The sequence below is a fragment of the Bombus pascuorum genome, chromosome 6 (assembly GCF_905332965.1).
Source record: "Bombus pascuorum chromosome 6, iyBomPasc1.1, whole genome shotgun sequence".
In the NCBI taxonomy this organism is placed as follows: domain Eukaryota; kingdom Metazoa; phylum Arthropoda; class Insecta; order Hymenoptera; family Apidae; genus Bombus; species Bombus pascuorum.
In genome coordinates, this window is record NC_083493.1 from 3177370 (window position 1) to 3204441 (window position 27072).

At 30.8% G+C, this 27072-nt stretch overlaps 5 protein-coding genes and 1 long non-coding RNA gene across 10 annotated transcripts; 3 read left to right on the plus strand and 3 right to left on the minus strand.

Annotated features, from left to right (window-relative positions):
• The first annotated feature begins 104 nt into the window (after positions 1-104).
• Positions 105-3239, plus strand: LOC132907632 (coatomer subunit delta). The gene is made up of 8 exons (XM_060960904.1): positions 105-248; positions 430-469; positions 944-1167; positions 1288-1676; positions 1755-1925; positions 2013-2326; positions 2427-2743; positions 2849-3239. Exons 1-8 carry the CDS (start codon positions 246-248, stop codon positions 2936-2938), a joined length of 1548 nt encoding a protein of 515 aa, XP_060816887.1. The 5' UTR covers positions 105-245; the 3' UTR covers positions 2939-3239.
• Positions 3240-3794: 555 nt separating this feature from the next.
• On the minus strand, positions 3795-5075 carry LOC132907639 (DNA-binding protein RFXANK-like). The gene is made up of 5 exons (XM_060960918.1): positions 4800-5075; positions 4579-4711; positions 4287-4507; positions 4063-4210; positions 3795-3982 (listed from the first exon to the last, which is right to left on the minus strand). The coding sequence occupies exons 1-5, from the start codon at positions 5073-5075 to the stop codon at positions 3915-3917; spliced, it is 846 nt and encodes a 281-aa protein (XP_060816901.1). The 3' UTR covers positions 3795-3914.
• Positions 5066-8144, plus strand: LOC132907631 (probable arginine--tRNA ligase, mitochondrial). 3 transcript variants are annotated; one of them, XM_060960902.1, is made up of 6 exons: positions 5066-5141; positions 5738-5774; positions 6130-7285; positions 7370-7497; positions 7593-7816; positions 7916-8144. In XM_060960902.1, exons 2-6 carry the CDS (start codon positions 5739-5741, stop codon positions 8064-8066), a joined length of 1695 nt encoding a protein of 564 aa, XP_060816885.1. In that variant the 5' UTR covers positions 5066-5141; position 5738; the 3' UTR covers positions 8067-8144. The 3 variants fall into 3 exon arrangements, with proteins under 3 accessions (XP_060816885.1, XP_060816886.1, XP_060816883.1); XM_060960903.1 differs by lacking the exon at positions 5066-5141 and adding an exon at positions 5388-5440; XM_060960900.1 differs by lacking the exon at positions 5066-5141 and having other exon boundaries at positions 5467-5774.
• A 54-nt stretch (positions 8145-8198) lies between these two features.
• LOC132907627 (small ribosomal subunit protein uS9m-like) lies at positions 8199-26204 on the minus strand. Of its 3 annotated transcripts, XM_060960893.1 has the most exons (11): positions 25876-26198; positions 25626-25752; positions 25439-25542; positions 25035-25208; positions 24868-24953; positions 24697-24772; positions 24499-24624; positions 24381-24423; positions 24115-24230; positions 9519-9681; positions 8199-8455 (listed from the first exon to the last, which is right to left on the minus strand). In XM_060960893.1, the coding sequence occupies exons 1-11, from the start codon at positions 25975-25977 to the stop codon at positions 8364-8366; spliced, it is 1209 nt and encodes a 402-aa protein (XP_060816876.1). In that variant the 5' UTR covers positions 25978-26198; the 3' UTR covers positions 8199-8363. The 3 variants fall into 3 exon arrangements, with proteins under 3 accessions (XP_060816876.1, XP_060816874.1, XP_060816877.1); XM_060960894.1 differs by lacking the exons at positions 8199-8455; positions 9519-9681 and adding an exon at positions 20917-21134 and having other exon boundaries at positions 25876-26204; XM_060960891.1 differs by lacking the exons at positions 8199-8455; positions 24115-24230; positions 24381-24423; ... (5 more) ...; positions 25626-25752; positions 25876-26198 and adding an exon at positions 10498-14020 and having other exon boundaries at positions 9540-9681.
• Positions 16717-21096, minus strand: LOC132907906 (transient receptor potential channel pyrexia). Its single transcript, XM_060961362.1, has one exon. It carries the CDS (start codon positions 21094-21096, stop codon positions 18184-18186), a length of 2913 nt encoding a protein of 970 aa, XP_060817345.1. The 3' UTR covers positions 16717-18183.
• LOC132907649 (uncharacterized) lies at positions 21134-23104 on the plus strand. Its single transcript, XR_009658234.1, has 3 exons — positions 21134-21293; positions 21685-21740; positions 22084-23104. It is a non-coding gene; the product is annotated as an uncharacterized LOC132907649 (long non-coding RNA).
• Positions 26205-27072: the final 868 nt, after the last annotated feature.

Sequence of the window (27072 nt, forward strand, 5' to 3'; positions counted from 1 at the left end):
GTATTTATGTTATGTATTTACTTATATGATAAACATACTGTGACATACCAGGAAATTTCAAAACGATACCAATTCTATAATATCGCCTAATTCATGGTACATTCATTTCATATCTTTCGTCATGCCACGCGTCAGAATACTGCGCCCTCTGTTTGTAATCTCATATTTATTGTATATGGAAGATTGGCCTATGTAAAAATTGTATTGGGTTAATCGTACAGCATATAACTAAATAATTCAGCAAAATGGTAAGCATTCGTCTATCATTAATTTAGAATCGTTGACAATGTACGTAAATTGTAAAAAATATTTATGACAAGGCCGTGCGGTACAAGTTGCCACAGATGTCAATCACTGCTCGTGGTTCTAAACTAAACATATAAAAAATTAAAATGCATTTCAACATTACATTATTTTTTATTATTTTAGGTACTTATTGCTGCAGCAGTCTGCACAAAAGCAGGCAAAAGTAAGTAATACTTATTTCCTCTGACCACACCTGTTTATACATATATGTGTGTTCTGTAGATGTGTTGATATCAAACATTATTACCGTCTTAATTGTCGGGCAATCTTGATCTTATTTGTTTAATACATTCAGCTGTTTATTTTGTTTTATATATCCAGTTACTTTTCTAATTCTTTAATTATAACATTTATAAATTTAGTGTTGAGTTAGTTATTTAATATTATTGTTATATATTATATAAATGAATAAACAGATATTTTTAAATAATGTAAATTTAATAATTTATGTTTAACTATTTTATATAAATTTTTAAATACTTAGTAAATAACAATTTATAGTAAGTATGCTTAAAATATTGATATCTTATGATTTTAGGATAAAGTATGTGCTACACGATATGTTTCTTCTATATGAATGCATCTTTAAATATTACTTGTAATTAATGAACAAACTAATGATCTTTATGAATTTTAGCTATTATCTCTCGCCAATTTGTTGAAATGACAAAGGCCAGAATAGAAGGTTTGCTTGCTGCATTTCCGAAGTTAATGAGTTCTGGTAAACAACATACATTTGTAGAAACAGAATCTGTGAGATATGTTTATCAACCTTTGGAAAAAGTATATATGCTATTAATTACAACAAAAGCTAGTAATATATTAGAAGATTTAGAAACATTGAGGCTTTTTGCAAGAGTTGTAAGTATATTATAAATTTAACATTAATACAAGTATCTATTACTTCAATTCTGTATATTTAATTGATTCCTAACTAATGTTTAATAATTTGGTTAATAAGTTTACATAATAAATTTACAGATTCCTGAGTATTGCATTTCAATGGATGAGGTTGAAATAGCTGAAAATGCATTCAATTTGATATTTGCATTTGATGAAATAGTTGCATTAGGATATAGAGAAAGTGTTAATTTAGCACAGATTAGAACATTTGTAGAAATGGATTCACACGAAGAAAAAGTTTATCAAGCTGTAAGAATGACTCAGGAAAGAGAGGCTAGAAATAAAATGCGTGAAAAAGCAAAGGAATTGCAAAGACAAAGAATGGAAGCAGTTAAAAAAAGTGGTCTTAAAAGTCCTGGATTTGGTAATTCTTATGGAAGCAGCGGTAACTTCACATCATCACTTAGTGTGAGAGATACTACTAATTTCATACCAGAACCAGTTAGACCTTCATATACACCAACACAGTAAGAAATAATGTGATGTAAATGTAATTTTATTAAAAACTATATTCTACAACATATCTTTATTTTATGTATATACAGAAAGCCTGTTAATACTGGACCAGGAGCAATGAAATTAGGAGGGAAATCTCGCGATGTTGATTCTTTTGTAGATCAGTTAAAAGAAGAAGGAGAGAATGTTGTAACTACACCTTTACCTACAACAGGAGCAAAATCAACATCACTTACACCACAGATAATAAATACTGAACCGTAAGATATTAATTAGTTTAATTTATTATTAATTAATACGTATATGTACTATTAATAAATTTTAAACAATTGCTTTTTTGTGTTAAGAGTCCACCTGCGGCAAGAAGAACGTCTTAATGTAAGAATTGGTCGAGACGGTGGCTTACAACACTTTGAATTGCATGGTTTAGTAACATTACATATTTCGGATGAGAAATGGGGTCGAATTCGCGTACAATTAGAAAACAGAGATTCAAGAGGAATTCAATTACAAACACATCCAAATGTAGATAAAGAATTATTCAGGACACGTGGTCAAATAGGTTTAAAAATTCCTACAAAACCGTTTCCATTGAATACTGATGTTGGAGTATTAAAATGGCGATTGCAAGCTCAAGATGAAACAGCACTACCTATTTCAAGTAGGAATAATTTGCTAAATACAAATTATATATAGCTTTGGATATATTCTTTATCCATTATTGTGTAATAAAGAAATAATCTTCTTTGCTACTTAAACAGTTAATTGTTGGCCATCTGAAAATGGAGAAGGTGGATGTGACGTGAACATAGAATATGATTTAGAACAAGTTAATCTCGAATTAAATGATGTTCAGATAAACATTCCGTTACCTATGGGATGCAATCCCATAGTAAACGAATGTGATGGTCAATATACATATGAAGCACGAAGAAATATGCTTGTATGGTCTTTACCAGTGGTTGATGCAACAACAAAATCAGGTTCAATGGAATTCTCAGCACCGTCGTCTACTCCTGCAGATTTCTTCCCCCTTCTTGTCTCATTCTCATCCAAGACATCATATGTCAATATAAAAGTACGCTCTCTTATATTCATATTACATATATAAATATACAACAAGGAATAAGATTTCAACATTCATATGTTCATAAAAAAGTAAATAATCTTATATTTTTCGTAGGTAACCGAAGTTTTACTTGTAGAAGATGAAAGTCCGGTTAAATATTCAGTGGAAACAGTTTTCTTTACTGATAACTACGAAGTGGTATAAAAGTATCTATTAAAGAGTAAGATAATTGCTTGTGCTAAGTACAAAAATACAGGACACTATCCATTGGAATTTTGAAGATAAAGATTTTCAGCTTATTTATATTCAGGTTACAATTCTATTGTCACATAAATTTTATTTTTATCAATGGATGCTTGAATGTATTTCCAGCAATTTACACACACTTCTGAAACGATTTGTTCAATTTAGTACATATCTAACGTTGAACTATTGAAGAAAAGTGTATACAGATGTTTTGTAATTGGTAAATACAGAATACGAGAAGTTTTATGAATTACACTTATATCAATGTACAAGAATTATGTTATATTAAATACTTTTATTTAATTTTCGTATACATATACACACATACATGCATAGGTACATGAACATTATAATTAACTACAAAGAAATAATACAAACATAATTGGTAGGTTTTTAACAAAACATTAATTTACTCTTATATTTGCATTCACTTATTCTTGTTATTTTCTTTTAATATTATTATTAAGAGCATTTAATATTTTGATGTTCTTCATTTTTGAAAATGCAAAAATATTTTTTTATTTTCAGGTCTAGTACTTCTATATACTTTTTTGCTAACTTTTTAATAAAAAATGACAGATTCTTGTAGATAAAAAAAAAGAAGGGAATTAATGTAGTCAATAACTGCATGTAAATAGTTTTAAAAGAATTTTATTTAAATTAGACTTATAAATAAGAAAAATCTTATTTACCATTTAATTTACTTATTAAATATGTATAAATAATCAACAAATTGTCCGTAAAAGAATATTTGTTTGAATTTCATTCATATGCTTTTTTTCAGGAGACATTTGCTATAAATAATTATATAGAATTAAAAATAAAAAATATTTATTAAAATACTCGGGTGTAAATATCACTATATAATTTGTACAATTTTTTAAAACCTATACACATTTTAAGATTATAATTACGTTATTTATATTGCATTACTTTATTGCAATATATTTGGTGATATGTTTACCACTTGTTGTATCAAATAATTTTCAATTACTGCTTTAGCTAAAAAACAATTAAATCAAGCAATTTTTTAAATATTTCATATAGCATATCCAAATATTAATTGTATGATTTTTGCTTACCAGTTAGTGAATTATTTAATACTGCTGCATGATAAGCACTTATATTATACATATTACGACGCGTTATATCAGCGCCTCTAGATAATAATTCGTAACATACATGTGGATGATCTCCATTTGCTCCATATATCAAAGGTGTATTTCCTTCCTTTATTATTAAAAAACAAAAAATCAACATTTTAAATTTTTATTTGATAAGAAAAATTACTATATGTAACATGTACCTCATCACTTGCATTGGAATCTGCACCATAGTTTAACAACAATTTTACAAGATCATGATGTCCATAAGCAGCTGCTAAATGCAAAGGAGTCTCTCCATTGAGGCCACGGTAGTTTTTGTTTGCACCAGCTTTAAGTAATTGCCTTGCACTGCCTAATTGCCCATATCTCGCAGCCCACATAAGACCAGTTAAACCCTTTTCATCAGGTGTATCAACAGTACCTTTATAACAATTTATTAACAATTATTAACTACAATATGTATCACCACTTGTTTGTAAAAAAATAACATACTTGGATGTATGTGTTCAGGTGTAAGTTCACCTTGGCCAGCTAACGTATGGAATGTAATATCGCTACCACCATAAAGTTGAGATATTTCTGTTTGTGTATTACCTCTTTGTAAATTAGTAAGTAACGTAGGAGGCTAGAAAAAATATTAGGTTAGGGAAATATTTATAATATGCCTTTTATTTAAACATTTGAAATAAGATATATATAGATATTATATATACCTTATATGGTTGGAAGGCACTGGTTCTTGTAGCATCTTGCCATGCTCCTGGAGCCCAATGCCATTTAGTTTCTATAGGTTCAGACTTGCACCCAATATTTACATTTTCTGGCTTACAAATTAATGGCCTTGGTCTGATACCAATTGTTGATTCTCCATCACGCACAATATTTTTAGTTTCATTAGTAGGAGTATCACATTTTTGTTCTTTCTCTTCTTCATCATCTTCTTCTTCCTCTTCTTTTACAATTAGTTCAGAGTGAATTTGATTTTCCATAATTTTCTATTCCATACATATATTTACATATATTCCACACACAGTTATATTAAATAATAAATAAATGTAAATAACAAAACAGTACACTGTTGTAAATTTGAAGATACTTTAATACAAATACATTACGTTTACAAAATTTGACTTAATGCAGTATTTATATAAATGATCTATTTGAATAACAAAAATTAAATACACATATATTTCATACTAAAAATGAAAAGTTTACCTCCCGAATCTTTTGTATTTAAAAAATATACACAAATGATTTATATATTTAGCTGATTATCGTAATTGAATGTCTATATACATTAATGAAAATGAATTTAGAAAATTTTTAGAGGATTCATAACAGACTTCGTAGAGAGGTTATAATTTCATTGTTGTTTGACATATACCATTATTTTTATAATTCTTATAATATATTGTATGTCATGGATGTAAATACTTTGCAAAAATTTGAATTTAATTAAACGATACATAAATATTTTTGTGAAAAAATATAGAATAAGTAGAAATGTACATATGTCGTAATGGCGATACGGACAAGGTTTTCCATAGGATACTGTAAAGGAGTTTTCAAAACTTATATTTGTATTAACCTTAATGGATTTTATGTCTTACGGATTAAGAGATCTATTTTAGAATAATTTTTATTATTGCAGCATGAGCAACTTCATAAGGACCGTAATATTTAAAAAGGTATCATTTTAATGTTATTACCTTGGTTATGGTGTTTAATACCTTAAGAAGTTTAAAAATACATACAGTTTAAAATTGATTTCATTTTTATAACTCTGACTATGTTTTATATTTAAATATACTGTTTATCTTTATTTGAACAATTAATAACGTATATGTTACATATGTGAATAAAATAATTTTATTGTCACATGAGAATTATTTAAATTTTGAATTAAACGTAACTAGCATTAACATTATATTTACTCATTATAAACTTTTATATCGTAAAGATCATATTTAAAAATTTCCTACATATCTATAATACAATAAATTATTAAATTACGTGTAATTATATAAATTCATTTTCTTTTAGATTATAAAACAACTACAAAATATAGACAATGCATGTCAATATAAAATTATGTCTAATTTGCATATCACATTTAATAAGGAGATTGATACATATACTTTTGTACTTCCTTTAAAATCAAAAGATTATAATTTAACAAATAAAGTGAAAGATATTACAGACAATGATTTCAAGGATGATTTTGATAATGTTACAGTCCAAAATAATGCTATGCACTTCAATGTGCTAAGAGATAAGTATATAAAGCAAATTTTAGAAAGTAATTTTTCTGGTGTTAGACCACCACTTGTGGATGTTAATAAAAACATTATAGTAGAATTTAGTTCACCGAACATTGCCAAACCTTTTCACATAGGACATCTACGTTCTACAATTATAGGAAACTGCATTGCTAATTTAAATAGTTTCTTCCAAAATCAAGTTACAAAGATAAATTATTTAGGTGATTGGGGTACACAGTTTGGTTATGTTTATATAGGAATGAAAATGGCAAACATTGATAATATAGAAATGCAAACAGATCCCATTAAAACATTGTACACAGCTTATGTTAATGCTAATAAATTAGCTAAAGATGATCCAAGTATAAATGAGAGTGCTAAGGAAATATTTAGACAATTAGAATTAGAAGATAATGAAGTTTATAAAAATTGGGAATCAATCAAACAGTTTACTGTCTTAGAATTGGAAAGAACATACAAAAGAATAGGTGTAACATTTGACAGATATGATTGGGAATCTATGTATACAGCTAAAAAAATAAATAAGATAATTGATAAGATGGGAGAAATGCAGCTGTTAAAATTAGATAATGAAAATAGGAAAGTAATGCCTTTGAGTGAAGGAAAAAGTGTTCCTATTATAAAAAGTGATGGTACAAGTTTATATATAAGTAGAGATATTGCTGCTGCTATTGATAGATTTGAGAGGAACAAATTTGACGCTATGTATTACATCGTAGAAAATAGCCAGACTGACCATTTCACTAATTTAATCCAAATTTTAAATAAAATGAATTTACCTTGGGTAGATAGATTAAAACATGTTAAGTTTGGAAGAGTACATGGTATGAGCACACGACAAGGTACAGTGGTATTTTTAGAAGATATTTTGAATAAAGCAAAGGAAATTATGAAACAAAAACAATTGGATGCAAAGAGTAAGTTTATATTATCTATAGTCATATATAAAATATAATTGAGAAGTGGTAATGAAATATATCTATATTATTAAATTACTTTAGCAACTAAAATTCCATTGGATAAAATAGATGAGACTTCTGATATTTTGGGTGTTTCTGGTGTAATTATTCAAGATTTAAAACAAAATAGAATGAACAATTACAAGTTTGATTGGAATTTAATGCTTGATGTAAGTTATTTAGATAAGTTAAGGTTTTTTAAAGAATATTTCAAAGCTATTTAGTGATATATTGTTGTTTAGTGAAATATATATTTTAATATCAGATGAAAGGTGATTCTGGAATAAAATTGCAATATGCTCATTGCCGTTTATGCAGTTTGGAGGAGTTATCTGGTGCTACATTAGTAATAGAGTGTGATCCAAGTCTTTTAAAAGAAGCAGAAGTTGATCAATTAATTTTACTAATTAGTCAATTTGATGAAGTTGTGCTTAAATCTTATGAAGAACTAGAACCGTGTGTATTAACAATTTATCTTTTCCGTTTATGGTTAGTATAAATATATGAAATAGGTGTATTAAAAATTTTAACACATTAATTTTATATAGTCTTTTCTATACATTTATTTTTTATATTTTTCTTCTCTAGTAAAGCTATTAATATAGCTTGGCGCAAATTGAGTGTAAAACACCAATCAAATGACTTAGGAAACCAAAGATTATTATTATTTCATATAGCAAGAATTACTCTTGCCCAAGGTATGAAATTACTTGGCTTAACACCTCTTGAAAAAATGTAAATAGAAAAATAAAACTTTTATACAAACTGAAAATGTTATATAATATAATTAATTTAATAAATTTAAACATCATGGTTATGCATGTGTATTACACAATGTTTTTCAAAGGTTAAGGATAACATCTTAAAAAAATTTTAGTTAATAATTTTATTGATGAATCATTTTTTGTCCCATTTTCTACAGAACATCCACTTTATATTAACATGCATTTTATCTCGAAATATTTAATTGGTATTTTATAAAAATTCATTCAAATTTAATACATAAATTTCAGTGTGCGGAAAATTAAAAGAAAAATTAACGCTTTTTCCACGTAAATTTTCTGCGAGCTCCTTCCTGACCCCACTTCTTCCTTTCACGCCTTCTCCAGTCATATGTTAGAAGGCCAGCTAACAGAAGTAATTTTTTAGCAATTCTATTGTATAAATAAATTGATAACTTGTAAAACTAAACAAAATTTTATTAAATTTTGAAACAACTAAAAGTCTTGAGGATAAATTTAAATGACATTTCACTTATTAATCGATTCCATTGTTATCGAAACAACAAAAAACAAAAAATTCAAGTTATAAATTCGATTAATTTTCAGTTACATCCTTTGAATACACAGTAAATTGTAGTGAGTGTATTATCTGCAAAAATCTAATTTTAATTCAAGAATATTTTATTATGTGTCATTTATAGAGGATATAAAAAGCGTATATTGTAGTAGGTATATAAAATTTTGTTAGTATGCTTTATAACATTGTAATTCTAAGGGTTGTTTGATATACTTCTTGAAATTGTACAATAGTACAGAAGAAATTTTTCAATTATAATAAATATTACATTTCATTATAGCACATAATTATTTAGGAATTTTACAAAATGATAATTTGACTATATACTTTTTAGATTCGATTAAATAATCATAGCTGAATGAATTTAGTGACTGACTTCATTATAATTATAAATTGTATGTAAAAATCATTGTTCTAATAGAGGACGTGCAGCTAATTGCACAGTAGTAAGATTTTTCATTGTAAAATACAATTTATATTTCTGAAAAATAAATTACAATTTTTTTTCTTTTCAATAGCTTAGGTTTAAGCTGAAAATTAATTTTTGCTAAGTGACTCGTTTTAATTCCTTTTTAATAGTTTAATTTCAAGGTGTTTTTAAATAAAATTGTATGCTATCAGAAAAAATATAAGTAATTTAATTTGTAATTAGAAAATCAATCAATATTAATTAAATTTTTTATAATCCAATTTTTCTGAAATATTTTCATATATATTTTAGAAAATCAATGCATTATTGAATATTTGCACTATTAAAATACATTCAGTAAGTTTAAAAAATTCACATTTTCCATGAAGTCAATTAGTACAATTCCTATATAATATAATTTATATCTAGAAATTGAACAATTACCGTAATAAATAAGTAATTAGAAAATTGGGTTCTTCTTACCAAGTCTCATTCTTTCTCTCGTTTGACTATCGACAAAGCTTTGAAGCCCATTTGCAATACCAAATCGAATAGCGCCAGCTTGTCCAGTAGGTCCCCCACCAGAAATGTTTGCTTCAATATCAACTTTGTCAATCATTTCCGTAAAAATTAATGGAAATATGACCTGTAATTCAAAATAGGTTCAGTTAAGAATAATTTCTATTGCCTCTAAAATTTAAAGTTAAGCGTTCGTTTGAGAATCATTAAAATTTATGTACCTCAGGGCGTATCATGGTTACTTTACTATATAACGTGCATAAATTGAAGATTTTTTTATACCTATATATGAAATTTCTGTTTTGCAAAAGTTTTGAACATTAAAAAATGCACTAGTCAATTTAATTACCTAATCAATGCAAAATGTCTTACAGTGAAATGTGTCCATTAGCAAAAGGTATTGATTCTTGGCAAGTTTCCTCTCCCTTTAAAATGTTGCGAACGTGATGTACTTTATATGTTTAACAAACATCGTACTTTGAATAATGTACTTTGAATAACGTCGCTACATTTTCTCATTATCAAATACTTATCTATATTTTTATAATTACTATTGCTGTAAGTTTAATGTCTATATTTGATAAGTATTATAAATATGGAATATAAAAGAGTTTATCTAAAAGGTACAAAAAGAAGAATAGAAGTTAATACCATGAATCTTAATGTCTCATTGTTATTAAATATATTTCTCTTTCTACTTTCACTTTCACTTTCGGTTCTGTGCCCCCATATGTCACTTGTTATAATACTTAAACTTATGATATTTACATAGAAAGTTAAGTCGATCGATTTTGTCGGATTTCGATCGACGCATTAAACATAAAGATATGTTTTTGATCATTTGCAATCGTTCACGTGCACATTACTAACTAACTACAGTTAAGGTGTGTCCACGGTTCCCAAAGATTAAACTACATTTTGTTAATTTCAATTCAATCAGTACCTAGCTGATCTCAATTATTCTTTTCCTTTGTCAGATTTTTCACAACACTCTCCAGCATTTTATTAGTATTTAATAATTGCTCCTTCACCAACATGATCGTGTCCTCGTAGGACTGTAGTTTGTTGGCCAGATTCTCGATAACAAGTTGTAAATTTGAGTCAAAGCAGTCCTCGCTCTGCTGTCTCATCCTCATTACATGGTCGCTCAGATTAATGTTATCATCGTTCATAAACGGTATATTTTTCTGTGCGATTTCATAAGCAGCCTTTAGAATGTCCTTCGGAAGCCTTTTCTCCAAAGGATTCAACGGTTTCACTACCAAAACCCTTTTTCTGTTTTCCACGTTAATCTTATGATCGGACATCCACTTTCGAAAAGCGTATGGAATCGAACTATTATGTAACACCATCTCCGTAAACAGGATCAATTTTGTCTGGCGTACAAGCTTTGTGAGACCAGCATGATTCCTTAATCCTTGAATATCGTGAACAGCGATCCCAACCAACAAGTTCATTAAGATCACTGTGACGAACACGATGAATAGCGTGAAGAGGATCTGAGAGCATACCGACAATGGATGATAAATAACGAAAGGTCCCTCGGAGCTTCCTTCTAAACCTTCATCGATTTGCGTAATCAGTCCCTCGAAGTCCAACTCTCCGGCCATCATCGCCAGTACTTTAATGAGTCCTGTGAAAGGGTTGCCAAAAGATGGTTCACCGACGAAAATTACGCAAAAGCTAATAGTGAACCCTATCAGTAATCCAGAGTAAGCGAGCAACAGCTTGGCAAATTCGAACTGTATGTGGGTAAACATCGCTACATACGTGCCAAAGGCTGGAAGTTGGCCAACCATCAACATTAAGTTTGTCCAGGCGCATAGTATCGCGAATGCTCCGACGTAATTTTGCCAATCGTATGTACGTCCTGTGTACACGAATGACGTAACAAAAACGCTAATTATAACGATACCATCTAGCACGTTGTCAATATTGGAAAAGTACTGTTTCGCGGATGTGTACACCATGAAACCGAATATCTTCCTAGGAATGGAGATGCAAGTGAAGATTAATAAGAGGTACCATTGGATCTCGATCACTGGTCGTCTGAACAAAAATCCAGAAATACGTTTGCTGCTGCAAATCTTGGAGCTATTTGCCTCTTCGTAGTTGTAACATTTGTAAGCTAGCGCCGTGAGCACGTAAGTCGTCATACAGATCACGGTCATGGCGTAAACTAGGATCCTGAGTAAATAAAATTTTCTTATTTTTTCCCATTTTAGATGCAAGAAAGCCATTACCAATGGGTGCGACAGTAAATCTTTACGACGTTCCTGGACAAACGTGTTTATGAAGCTGGTCTCGCATTGATTGCCACTGGGGAAGAGTAGATCGAAGTGCAGCCTCATTTCGAACTCTCTGTTATGAGGAACGGGTCTTCTGAGTGTTATCGAGGCATCTAATCTCTGTCGAAACACCTGAAGAGATTCTGGTATCTTCCTAAGTATAATGTTCAAGGCAGAAAGTCCGGCACTGGTGGTCGCACTAACGTCTGCACCAGCCCAAATCAGTACATCGACACAGTGAGATTGTTCGTTCAGGGCTGCCACATGAAGAGGAGTGAAGCCAGTTTTGTCTGCGGCATTCACTAGGGCACCGTGTTTTAATAGAAGTTCTACGAGCTTTGCAGAAGAATAAGTAGTCATCACAGCGAAATGTAGAGGAGTTCTATGAGCTCGGTCCACCGCGTTGATGTTGGTACCAGGCGAATCTAGAAGTAATTCAACGCATTTTATCGACTGAATGAAACAAGCTACGTGAAGCGGCGTCTCTCCCATGTGATTCTTTTCGACAACGCTTGCTCCTTGTTCCAACAATAACTTCACTATTTTTACAGCTCCTGCTCTGATAGCGCAATGTAAAACTGGTTCGACCGTTTCCTGATAAAGATACGTGCTCGGTTTTGCGCCGTTATCAAGAAGTATTCGCGCTACATCCGGCGAATTTCCGAGGACAGAGAAGTGAAGAGGCGTATAATGATTGATTGGATTCCTGTAATTGATATCAACGCCCCTCTTTATCAAATGCTCGATGCAAGCTACGTTACCGCTTAACGAAGCAGCTAGGATGGCGTTCATGCCCGTACAAGGCTCCACGTAATCGAGTCTCGCGCCTGATTGTTCCAATTTCGGTAGCAGATGTACTAAACCACGGTAACAAGACCACATGTACGCTATATTTCTAATTCGTTCTCCCGGCGGCATCGCCGGCAAAGTATTGCATTTTTCTAGCTCGAGCAGTATCTTCATTTCTGCAGTCGTAAAGATCGACCACATGATCGATCTAAGATCGTTACTGTTGATCTGTGCTTGTTTAAATACGTCGAGATTATCGTAGAAGAGAGATTCGTCAACTGGCGGAGGTGTACCGGCATCAATTTCCACGTGATCGTTCGTGGTTTCGATCAAAGGGATGTCATCGATCACGATTTTCTCCGAGCTACTCGACTGTCGATATCTGACGGATCTAAAGGAAGCCAATCTAGTGGATAGGAGATCGTTTGATGGATCGTTCAAATTCGACAAAGAACAATGTATCGTTTTTCCTTCACCAGGTAATGGTAGCCTCAAAGTTTGTGTCGTTTTGTCTTTAGCAGTCTCGTTAACACCCGTCTTTGTCAAGATATTTTTGTCATCATCGAAATTGAGACAAGAACGGCGATTTTTTAATCTGGTCAAAGAATAATGTCTGGTCCTTTTTTTGTTATTAGCCAGCGGCTTCATTTTTGACTGACTCGTTTTTTCAACATTTTCGTGTGCTCCAGCGTCTCCTTCTACCGTTCTCCAGTAATCGTTTTCGTCAACCGAGAGACGACAATCTTTTAAACTGGTTAACGAGTATCGCCGCGGCCTTTCCTCGCTAACCTTAATCGTTGCACGCTGCACGTTAATCTTCGGTATATCGCTGGAATTCTCGTACATCTGTTTATCGTCCATTATCCGTTGGAAAGGAATTTTTTTTCGTCTGTAACCAAGATGATGAAGAAACTGCGACGTAACACAAGGCACACTCTACTATCGTGGATCACCTCGAAAGAACGTTCCAATCGTCATACCTCGGCCTCACTCTTTTCTTCGTTTATCACGTCACGTCCCAAAGTCATTTAGATCACTTTAAGAGAATGCTCTCGTCATTGCAGCACACGCGACTACCGGAGTCACTCGCCCGAGTGACTTATATTAGTCGACTCGTATGGATTCATTCTATATATAAGTTCAAAGGAAAAGACACGCTTCCGTTGGAGGAGCCAGTACTCCTTCGAATAGGGACCTTGAACTTAAAAACTAAACGAGATAGAGGTCACATCAACCTAAACTAACATTGCGGTAAATAATTTTTAGTAAATTCCCTTTTCTTATTTATTTATCGTACACGTGAATTCTTCTGATTTCTTTTTCATACTGTAAGTTAATCACTCTATAATCCTTGGTAGAATAAACATTTCTTCAAGAAAATTAATGTTTACATATGCATGTTAGAATTTTATATTATTTCATTATGATAATTATTTATCGTAGTTTTAAATTTAGAGTTTATAATCATCGTTTTTACCTAAAGACAAAGGATAAAACTTGGATTATGTAACAACGATGACCATTATTTGCGTTATATGCTGATTAATTTTTTTCGACGTTTTAGCAACGAAGCCTGTATTTACATTGTATTAAGGCTATCATCTCGCAATAGAACAAGTGGCAGTGATAACGAGAAAATGTGTTTTAAAGTTCAAGTATTATGAAAAAATGCTTTGTTGAAATATGTTAGTGCTAATTTGATATTTCCTGGTTTTATCAATTATTTTTTTAAATTTAATGCAATGTATATCTCAACAAATTTGTAGGAAATTTAAAAAAAAGAGAAAATTATTAAGTAATTCTTATACTAATTCTTCTTTGCACTTTAATTATGAAAATCACTGGGTTTAATTTTGTATCTTTTTTCGTCACTCTGTTTGAGTATATTCCTCTTACTGTTCGAATACTTTTTATGGTTTTTCCTTCTCTCCATTGTTGTCTTTATTTCAACATAAGAATCCAACATTAACATACAACGATCAAATAAAAAATCACTTATATTTCCTATTATAAATCCTCTGTTATTTCACTGCCTATTTTACAAAATTTTCCAACTTCGATGCCTTTTCATCCAATTTTACAACTTCCAGTTTTTCCATTTGCATTTGCTATACAGGATCGTACACAAAAAAGTTCACTGTAACACTCTGTGACAAAAATTTATTAGACGATAATCCTACAATTTCATCTACGATTAGCAAAAAATTAAAATTCATCAATAATTTATTCAAATACTTTGGCAATTAATACAGAGAAAGCCAGTGTCACGCAATATTGGGTACCGCTCTCTAAAACCGAAACACCAGACGTTGCAAGAGATCGCACGTATGTGAGTCTTTTCACAGATTCACCGCTCTTTAAGATGTTCCCGTAAAATCTAGACAAACTCGTGGACGTGAAACTTAGTGTCCTTGTTCAATTCCACCGTGATCAGTAATTATATTCTATCATTATATAGGCTGTATATATGTATACCAGTTTTTCAGATTCTGATTTTCTACGAATTGGAACCGGTTCCTCCAAGTAGTTCTTGAATATCCCGTGAATACCAATGACTAAATTTGAATGCGTCCAAAAAAGACAAGTTAAAGTAGATTTATAGCCTACGGCGATTTAAAAAGAAGAGTATATATGATTTAATACATGAATTATCTTGTGGGAAGAACGAAAGGCATAATGGAATTTGCTGTTCTCTCGTTGTATCGATCGATCAAGTAGGAAACCAATGTAACTCGAATAACTAAAGCTGTTAGAGTAGTCGGTACCAGTTAGGTAACTTTTTTGCATTACTGTATACTTTTATATGTAAATTTTGCAGTGTTGAAGCATATCGATTCAATTAGCGATAAATCGGGGGACTTCAGAATCGTGCTTCTAGCTATAGAAATAGATTCTTTTTTTAATTGGTGTGAAAATTCTAGATCACGTTTAAAATTTATTAGGGATTATATCAGATCAAAGGGATAGATATCAAGAGAAACAATTGAAAAAGCTTTGTAAGAAGTAACAATTGAATCGCTGAAAGATTAATTACCAGTCAGATTCCCAGAAACGGTTAAGTGTTTTCATAGGTGAAGACGTCAATGATCATTTCAGAAAAGCACTTCTTTCGGACTATTGGTTAAACGAACACAATTTTTTATTACAATACAATCTTTTCTTTTTTTGTTTCGACATGGAAACTACAAGTTGAAAGTCATTGTTAGGATAGAGGTATTGTTTCCAGTGATATTGTCAGGTAAATTAAAACACTTAACATGAGAACCTGAATTGACTGTTACTGTTACGTTGAAAACATCGATATTTTAAGAAAGATTGGTAGAATATATTAGAAAGCATGACGAATATTTACTAGATAAAAAATTTAAAAAAAGTCATTATGCGAGGTATGACACGATTAACCCATTTGCATCATGGCTCTACTTAAGAGGAGTAGTCCGTATCACCACGCGCAGTTAGTCGTAGGTGTAGTAAATGACAACCGAATTCTTCATGGAATTTATCGAAAATTTACTGCTCAAAACGATTGGTATACAATGTTACTTCGCAAACATCGAATCTTACATTTTTTATAACAGAGGAAAAAAGTAAAAATTATTTATTTAAAAAAAAATTATTTAAATTAAAATGGAAATAAAAAAAGCAGTCACAGCGCGTGGATTAATCCGCGCTTGGATGCAAATGGGTTAAAGGATCACAAAAATCATCTTCCTATAGAATACATAATTAATATATCGATTTGTATTCTCCGTTTGAAAATGTTTCTTGAAATCTGATACTTGCACACCTTGCGAAACGTATTTAAGCTTATAGGAATATCGTTTCTCCAATGTATTCACAAGTATGTTGGGAAATAACGCGTTTCTTGAAATTGCAGAGTGGACAAAACTGGATCATAATATTTTGTCTTCAAGAATGAAAATATTTATTTATTTATTTCTGGGAGAAGATATAGTATAATATTTTATGATATATAATAATTATATTTTATGAAATATAGTATAAATATTTTTTTGGCATAATAGAAATATGTTTAAAATACTTGTTAAATATATACACGTAGATTGAATAAAGCTAAAAATTGCAGTGTTCAATAATAAATTGTTACTTTCTAAGATAATGAATCATTACCACGACTGAATGCTATCGCGAATTCCAATCACTGTCATGTAATTATATTTACGGTTAAAGTTGTAAACAGGTACATACATAGGTCGAATACATACATACAGAACAGTATGATTCATATATCGAAAAAACTAAACTTCAACTTACAATTATAATTATCGTTGTCGTAATGTTTATGCAATCATTACACTGTGATTATTATTATATATGAAAAACAAAATTAAAGTTAATATTGTTAGCAAAGTCTTTCAAATATCGAAGGTAATATTTAAACGAAGCTACTCTAAACTCGACGTACAATTAACTTTAAAAAATTTTACAAAAGTTTTTAAAGCTATAATAAGTTTTTAAAGCTTCGATGCTTGTGTCGTTGCATAAATTGTACCTTTTGAAAGATTTCATTATATAAATATTTATATTTTCTTTCTTATATATCTAGACATGAGTCATTTCCAAACATCTAACGCACTAATTACTTTGATGAAACTCTGTTTTCTTAATATTGTTGTAAAAAAAATATTTTTCTGTTTAAAAAAAGTATATATTTTTTAGTAATAAATTAAGATTTAAAAAAAAAGCTAAAATATATAGTACATGGTCTTATTTACACAACTTTTTATACAATTAAGATATTCTTATAAGTATAAAATTAAATAGTATTAAAATACTTTGTTGTGTTCAGCTTATTCTGTTAGTTCTCTATCTGATTGCTACGTATTTTTATAGTTTTGTTCATAATATGGACGGACTTTAATGCGTTGTAATACAATATTTTACAAATATTGGGTACAAACCCATACATCAAAATATAATCGTTATATTATTATTTAAATATTTCATCTCAAGCTTCTTTTTCAACTTTTACCACAAATTTATAACGACGTTACGTAAATCGTCGTGACATTCTTGACACGCAAAGGATTTAAAATCACCAATCATGAGAATTATAAAAATTTAGAAAAGAAAGGAAGGGAACAAATTTAGTAGTTAAATTACAATGTTTCCACTCCATATATGACTCTTTATGAATTTTGCTTTAAAAATATGCAAAACATATGTTTAATCAACGATCCTCAATGTTGATTACACACGTTCGTTTTAATCATTTGGATTTTCAATTTTTTTATTCTCTCTCATTGCCAGAAGATTATGTTGCGTTTTATAAAATTTGAGCGAAGACTCGATAGTCAATATACATTGATCCAAATATTAAAAGCACGTAATTGTCATCTTCTATAAGCGAATCTTCAAGATTGTGAAAAATATAGTACTATAAAATGGCCTGAGGATTACTGTTAAAATTCTAAACGTACGTATGTACAATTCCTGTATTTCTAAGGTCAATTGGGTGATTTAAGCTTCCTCAGATTATTCACACGATATATCTTTGCTATTAAGATTCTAAGAATTCTCAGAGTAAAAACTTAATTATTCTCATCCTTTTCTTTGTTAACGATGCGCTTGTCGTTCATCAATGCCATCACAACATCCTGAAGAAGTTGGTGGTTTTTATCGCAGATCTTTTTCAATTCTGCCAAATCTCCTTTGACCGAGTAATCATCGACGGATACGTCTTCTTCCGGAGAACGTCGACGAAATGTCGAATATGGCTCGCTTTTTAAATACGTATATGCAGTAGCGTTGCTCTTCCTGCTGCACAATGTTCCAGACATATTTTTTCTATCCTTCACGACCTTGTGCGCAGCAGATAACAAATCACGAGGCAATCTACTTTCTCTCGGGTTCAGGGGACGAACGGTTAAAACTGCTCTCAAGGGCGAAGGTAGAAGCAGAGCTGTCCATCGTAAAAGTTTCGTTAGTCGTTTTGGTATCAGTCCGAGAAAAAGTGCCGTTTCTACGTCGCAAATAAGCTTCGTCTGGCGAACGAGTTTTGCAAGTCCCGCCGTTTTCTGTAGTCCTTTTATATCGTGAACTGCGATGCCTACCAGTAGATTCATCAACACGATAGTAACGAACAGAAGAAACAACACGAATGACAACTGTGCGGAAACTTGGAGTAGAATCCAAGAGGTACCGCCTGAATCGATCGATTTCCCATCTTCTTCCCGAGGAAAGAACAGGTCCTCAAAATTTAACTCTCCGGTCATCATGACCAAAACTTTGATCAGACCAATGTGAGGGCTGCTAAACGATTTCGAGCGTGGAAAAATCACGCAGAAGCTTGCGGTGAAGCCTACTAAGAGACAAGCATACGCTAACAAAAGCTTGAATACTTGTGCTTGAACACTGGTAAACATCGCGACGTACGCTCCGAAAATTGGCAACTGTCCTATCATTAGCATAAGGTTGCTCCAGCCGCAAAGCACGGCGAATGCACCTACGTGGCTTTGCCACGCATACGTTCTGCCCGTATAGATAAAAGAAGTGGCAAATACGCTCAGGATCACGCACCATTCGACCATGTTTTCGGCCTGCGTGAAGAACTGGCGGACGGAGGGATACGTTGGAATGCTGGTCAATTTTCGAAATGCTTCGAGAATTGTGAGCACCATTAATGCATACCATTCCATTTCGAGTAAAGCTGGGTGCCTGTAAAGAAACCCGTTGATACCAGTGGTATTTGCACATAATGGTGGCTGGGTGTTGTCTAATTGACCGTGCGACTCGTTGTAACAGTTATGCGCTAAAGCAGTCATTACCCATCCTGTGAGTATGAGAACGTAAAATAGATAGAAGACTAGTCTACCCACGTAATACTTTCGGATCTTCTGCCATTTTAAATGGAGAAATGCCTGACAGAGCGGATGTTCTAGAATCTCTTTGTATCCTTCTTTCACGAATGTCCCGAGATATCTTATTTCGCCTTGTTGCTGGTGCATTAGTAGAGGATGAAAGTCAAGACGAAGCTCCGCCTCCCCGGTGGCTGAACCATGCTGGTGAAGCGTTATCGAGGCATCTAATCTTTGTTTAAAGACGTTCAAAGAAGTCGGCGTTTTACGTAAGATAATGGATAATGCGCTAGTCCCGCCTTTCGTTCTAGCGCTAAGATCCGCTCCATGCTGTATCAGGATATCCACACACTGAGACAATTCGTTCAGAGCAGCGATATGAAGCGGTGTATAACCGTATTTATCGGTTTTATTGATATTTGCTTTCCACATTATTAACAATTCCGTCACGTCATAAGCCAGCAACGATCTACCTAATGCGAGATGTAAAGGCGTTCTTCCGTCGTTATCTTCGATATTAGGATCACAGCCACCTTTCTTTAACAATATTTCCACGCATTCCAAGGAATGAGATCGAGAAGCTATATGTAAAGCTGTCTGATCTCTATGATTCTTCAAGTGAACATTTGCACCTCTTTCTACCAATAGATCGACATTTTCCACGCAACTAGACTCCGCTGCGAGATGTAGCGCAGTGTCACCCTTTTTAGTCATCAGATCTAGCTCACAACCTGCTTCTAGTAGTACCAACAAGCCAGCTGGATCTCCTCTGTCCGCTACGTGGTGTATAGCAGCGTACCCATTACAATCTAAATTATTCAAGGTATGATTATTAGATGCCAGTAGCTTTAATACGTTGTAAGCGTTTGATCTGGCCGCAGTGTGTAACACGGTCTCTTCTCCGCAAGGAGATTCCTGACTGACGCCTAGCTGAAGGAAATATTGAGCTACTTTAAAAGCATTTCCAAAAGCAGCGTAATGAAAGGGTGTATGAGTTCGTCCCAGATGAATGTTGGCACCGTTAGTGAGCAAATATTGTACACTCTCTAAAGAGTTACTGAATGCGGATAAGTGTAACGGAGTTAGTCCTTGTCCTTGTTCCGAGTGGTTTAAATCCGCCCCGCACTTGTGCAATCCAGCAATCGCGTCTATCCGACCAAGGAAACTGGCGTGAAGTAGCAAAGCGTTTACTTCTTGTTGCTTATAGTATTTTACGAAATGCTCAGGATTCTTTAGATCCGTTTTATTCTCCTCCAGATCGTCAAGGAGTTGCAATCGACCACCGATGTGTCTCATATGCTCCACTAACAGATTCTTGATTATATCTTTGTTTACCTGCAAGGTGCAATTTATTTCCTCTGTACAAGAGCTCTCACTGGCACACATAGAATAGCAATGTGGCTCTTCGATAGGAGGCGGAGTTCCATATTCCAAACTTTGATCGTCGGAGGACCAGTTTGTCTCTACTTCTGTATGATGCGGGCTCTTCGACGCCAACCATCGTGTTAAGAGCAGAGAAGTCATAGTCGTACGCTTTGAACTATTCGGAATCGATACTGTTACGTCCTCCATATCGATGATCCTCTCCATTTGTACTTTCTTTTTCGCCGATGGCGAGCTCGAGGCCTGCGAATGGTTCATCTCCATCCTTCTCGGTTAGCGCTTTACGCGATTACATCATCGATCTACAAAGAGCATTGTCGTGAGTAGTAAAAGGGCTCGCGAGGTATTAATTCATGAATGAAGTCGATGGAGATTCGTGAACGTGCATTGAGTAGAAAATTATGTGACGTCGCTTTGCTTAATCGATCGATCCTGTTGAATCTTATTCATCAGACGCATTTGTATGTTAAAAAATTGTCATTTATACTTCGGATCGTCCAAGGATCCTTTAAGAAAAGCTCGATTGTTTTAATAAATAAGAACTTCGATTGGAGCGTTCGTGATACGTTTTTTATCGTTAAAATTATTATCAAATTCTATACTTTTCACAGGTTTAACAGTTTCTTATTATTGTTTAAGAGTCATCCTTTGATTTTACTAATAATCAGCATTTTATTAAAGTATTTTTCAATTTAAAGTAAAAAGAAATCGTTCTATTTCGTTTATAATAGATTTCTGTATTCCCCGCGAATAACATTATATAAATTTTTGCGATCTATATTTTATTATTCTACAAATCCTATAAATCTCTATCTTATTATCCTATAAAAATATATTTAATAATATTCCTAGATATGCATCGTGGACTCAATTTAGTAACTATGGTGTTATGCAGCAAAAGTTAAAAGGTAATAATATCATGATTTCGAATACAATTTGTTTCAATTATGTTATTAAGACACTTATAGCATTTAAAGTCGCTCAAAAATCTTACAAATGCGAACAAAGTAAGTGGAAAAATCATTAATTTTACAATTGATCGCAATCATCATGGTGAAATTTATTTAGTTTCTAAACATTTTTCAAAGTTTTATTTCAATTTTACCATCAATAAAGTATAACATGATCTTTTTGATGACGTCTGACTGTGTATCACGCGAGGCGCGAATGACAATTGGAAAATCGAGCACAGAGACTGATGACTGCGAAGTGCTGTGCCGTTACCTTTAAACTGATATTATTTATTTACAGATCGAGTCCTTCAAGTATCGAAGACAAAAACATTCTCGACATACCGATTCAATTTTGAAAGCATAACAAAACTGTACGGAATGACGTTTACACATATGTATTTCGCGTTCTTAAATGATTAGAATCCAGGATGTAAGCTTTTAACTAAAGTAGAAAATATATAACGTTTAACGGAAATACGCAACGAAGAAGGAATGTACGAATTACGTAAATTAAATACATCTAACGATAGCGAATAAAGAAAGCTCATTTTTTAAACATTAAGTTATACGTAACTAATTAAAATATAAGTTAATTTTATCAAAAGTTTCTTCTAATAAAAATTCTGCAAGTTTCCTGAAAATATTAATTTTCGTAAAGTATTCTAAATTAAGTTGAACTAAAATTTTTGAGTCGTAGTTAAACATTTCTTTTAACGACGATAATTTTTTTGTTACTCTGAAACACGTTGATGATTCAATATCACAAAAACAGAAAACACTTGAAAAATGTTATTAAAGACAAAATTGCAATAACCGGATGTAACTTTATTTCGTCACATTACATTTATTATATGTCCAAAATCAAATCCTGCTTGTACATACACAAGCTTTAAACATTTACACTTTTCATTATCAACTTTCATCGTTCGAGATTGAATATGTATATTTTTAACAGATAATATTTAAAGTCCTTTTTCGTATTATCAGATACAATTATTTCAAAATTCATAGGATGGCTCTTTAAATTCGAAAAAAATGTTTTCACTGATTTTTCATCACAAACGCGTTTCGATGTTCGGTGCATGGTGCAAACTTTTAACAATTTTGTCTCTTTACCGATAGCTTAATAATATCGAGAAGAAAATCGATCACTGTTCTTCTCTCCGTTCTTCACTTCTCGATCGTATTCACGTGCGAATACGATCAATTTCATCGAACGAACGACCGTACTATTCAATGTGACGGTGTTATTGTTACAACATCATAAGCCTGTCGTTCTATCTGACGACTCGATTGATACTGAACTCGAATCGAGCTTCTTAGACGCATTGTCTGTTCTGAGATCGCGGAGACCACGATAAATCGCATACATCAGAAATATCAGCAATTCGCGAGGCTTGGTTTCGTTTCCATCTATAGGGACTTTCTCATCTTTGTATCTTATGTTTATCCTGTATTCATAAATTTTAATAATGAATATACCATAAAATGTGATCAACTGGTATTTATTTTTACTAGTTTTCGCGATACCTTGCACATGTCTTTTTCGTTGTGATTGAAGAAAAGGAAAAGACACGTAACATTGCGGGAAACAGAAAATTTGAAATATTAATTAAGAATTAAATTACGAAATCTCAAATAAACAATAATTATCATTAATAACTCTTTCGGCCCAAATTTAGTTAAAATCTCAAAAACAAATCGGAGAAACATATATTGTTTCAACATCATCATTGGAAAGTTATTTGTCCTTGAAATAACTGTTTAATCAAATTCCATTGTATGAACCACGCATTCTTCATTTATAAATTATAAATTTTAGTATAACTTTTAATATAACTTTGAGATCAAACAAACTAATTTTAATATAACTAACTTCTATGTATCTCTATATGTACAGTATAAAATAGTATTAACTACTATGCATAATTATCATTATTTTAAACAAAATTGTCTACAAGTGCATTAGAAATTGATATGTTATAAATTGAAATTAATAAGTTTGATTAATACTCTGCAACATAATATGTACTTACCTCAATTATGTTGTATAACAGTATCAACTTATATTAATTATTTAGAACACTTACCTATTTTCATATAAAAAATATGTATTGTAATTTCCTTATCAATATTCATTTTTTGTGTATTGTAATTTTCTTATCAATATTTGTTTTTTGTGTATCGTAAAATGATTTTTCAATGAAATCGTAATTATTCATATGTAGAACACATACGAATATTATAAATAGTTACTTAAATTATTTTAATAGCGAACTATTATTACATTTTGCAAAATGAAATTATTCAAACTGTTTTTCGTACTTACCTGTTCACGACATTGCATATCATCAAAGTACGTGAGATCCTTTCCATTAATGGTAATTTTTCCAGATCCATTGCCTATTACTTTAACCTCACCTCTTGTACTTTTTCTTGCACATCCTATAAAAGAGTCATGATTTTGAATTTTGATATTAATAAACAATCTCCTTAGAAATAATTTTTCTAATTTCGAAAATAATATTTTAATATTCTTAAACCATACAATTACAATATTATGGGAATAATATTGATAGTTTATTTTATACTTACTGTCGACAAGTACGAAAGGCCTGTTATCACTATCATATTTAAGCTACAAAAAAATAAAATATATGTTCATTTTTAATGAGAAAAGAAAGATAGTTGATACAACAAAAAATATACATACTTGTGGAATTTTCATATCCTCATTAATATTTGGTAATTTTCTTCTATATTTCATGATAAGAGATTCTGCATGCTTTGATACAGGATGATCAACTAATCTCTGCATACTTTTTATAAAGTAAACATACTAAAACAAATTAATGAATTTAAAGTATTATGTTTACAAAATGAAGCTATAGAGCCATATATAATTTATTACTTCTTTGTCTAAAAGTTCTTCAAGCAATATCTTTTCTAAGTTCCTCTTCTGTAGCCATTCTGAATCACTTACATCTCTGAAACAATAGTAATAAAAAGAAAAAATATTACTTTATCTACGATCTATAATGAGTTAGAAATATAAATATAGTCAAAGTAATTGTACATTTACATTTTATGCTCTGATGTTGGTTGAATATTTCTTTCCAATATCTGGTCCTCTATTTTGTTTAAATGAATCATTGATTTTGCAATGTTCTACATGTAAAAATATTTGTTTAATAAAGCATAATGTGTTCATATGAAATGTACAGAGAAAGAGATTTAAAAAAAGCTTACATGAAGTAGTTCATAATAATTAGGTTTAGTAGTGTAAAACAAAAAATGATGTGGTCTACCAGTTTCATCAAATTCTGCTTCCTTCCTATTCCCATATAGATTTATAGGGTGAAGCATCATAGGTCGAGCTCCTTGGTCATATAAACCAGATGGAAATAAGTACCTTATTGCATCCTGTTAAAAGTAATAATTCTTATACAAATTCAAATTTTAGCATATAAAAGTAATTAAATTTAAAAAGATATCAATTCCTTGTACTATTCTTTTCTTATTTGCAATATATAATGTAATAGAATCTAATATATTAGATTCTTATTAGTTGAAGATACATAAATACTCAATTTTAATAATATTGATAGTTGATCAAGAGAGTATTAACTATAATAATAAGAAATGTAATTTACATTAATATCTTTTTGTGTAAAGTTCTCAGGATCTTCACCCATTATATTAGCTAAATATCGTTTTCCAATATCATATTCAGCTATTTGTTTTTTCATAAATTCCTCTAAAAGCAATAAATAATTATTATTTAATAGATTTGTTTTAAAATTTCCAAATTACTTGTACCATAATATGTTTATAACTTACTATAGTCTTCAGATCGTTTTAAGTATGCTTTCATAGCACTACTAATTTTTTTTTCAGTTAATTTTGAAGATTCATGAGGAATAATCTCATCATTAATGTTTATACAATATGGTTTAGAGATAACGTCCTAAAATCAAAAAATCTGTATTACTGTCTAGTTTACTATTATTTTTAAGGTTATAAAAATTATTTGGTAATTAAAGAATACTTATTCAAAGAATTAATTAACACTTTAATATTTTTAATTTACCGAGCATTGTGTAATATTTAATATACTTCCAATAGCACCAAAATTATTAATATTCATTACGTTTCGTAAATTTATAGAACGTGTGAACATCAACACAGCCATTTTTATCGATTAATAACTAAAATGGATTTCTGAAATAAATAATTATAATGTGCTCCAGGAAGATATGAATCTAATGACAATATCGTATGTCTTTTTATTTCACATTTTATGTATTATCATGTACGATTATTATTTGCCATACACTCTTGCTGAATAAAGGTTCCGTATTTTTGATGATATCAAGCCGATATTAAAAGTAAATATTAGTAACTAAATATGTATCAATACTACCTGATACAAACATACATATGTATATGTATATTTCACACACATAATGTTTAAAATTATATCTTTTCTCAAATAACTTTTTAGTTTAAGGATAAAAGTTTATAATTGTACCATATATATTTTTATTAAAAAATGTATCTTAAAGAAGAAATAGTAAAATATTATAGATTTTTATTTATATTATTGTAATTTAGTGGAGTAATTTAATATATTAATAATACATTGTAAAAAATTACGTTAACATTATTTATCAAATAAAATCGTATTATTGTAATTCAGTGAAGGAATAGAGAAATTATAATATATTAATAATACCTTTTAAAAAATTATATTAACATTATTTATCAAATATAATCGTGAAAGATAATATATAATAAAACAAATAATTATAAAATTATTTATAAAAATATTTTAGATTAAAAAGTAATTTAAAAAGTTTTAATTTTAACATTAACTGTAACATTTTCTCTATGACATTAAATAAAAATTGAGACATTACACAATTTAAAATATACATATATTCTTATATTTAAATACAAAGTAATAAAGTTTATGTTTATTCAAGTTAGTGTCTACTAATAAAGTCTTACAATGAACATTAATAGTAAGTACATTGTTTGCAGGTATAAAAGTGAGGATCAGTGTTTTATTATTTATAGATATCTTATAATTTTTTAGATATAGGTAAATCGAATTATTAATGTGTAAAATTTGTATTCAGTGAAAAAATTATCAATTATATATATAAGAAAAGTTTTTACAATTGAAAAAATGAAAATTTTTTCTTCAATAAAACTACGAGTGTTTTACAATAATATAAAATTTAAAGTATTATGCTGAGAAATCTTTTTTCAATTATTATGAAAT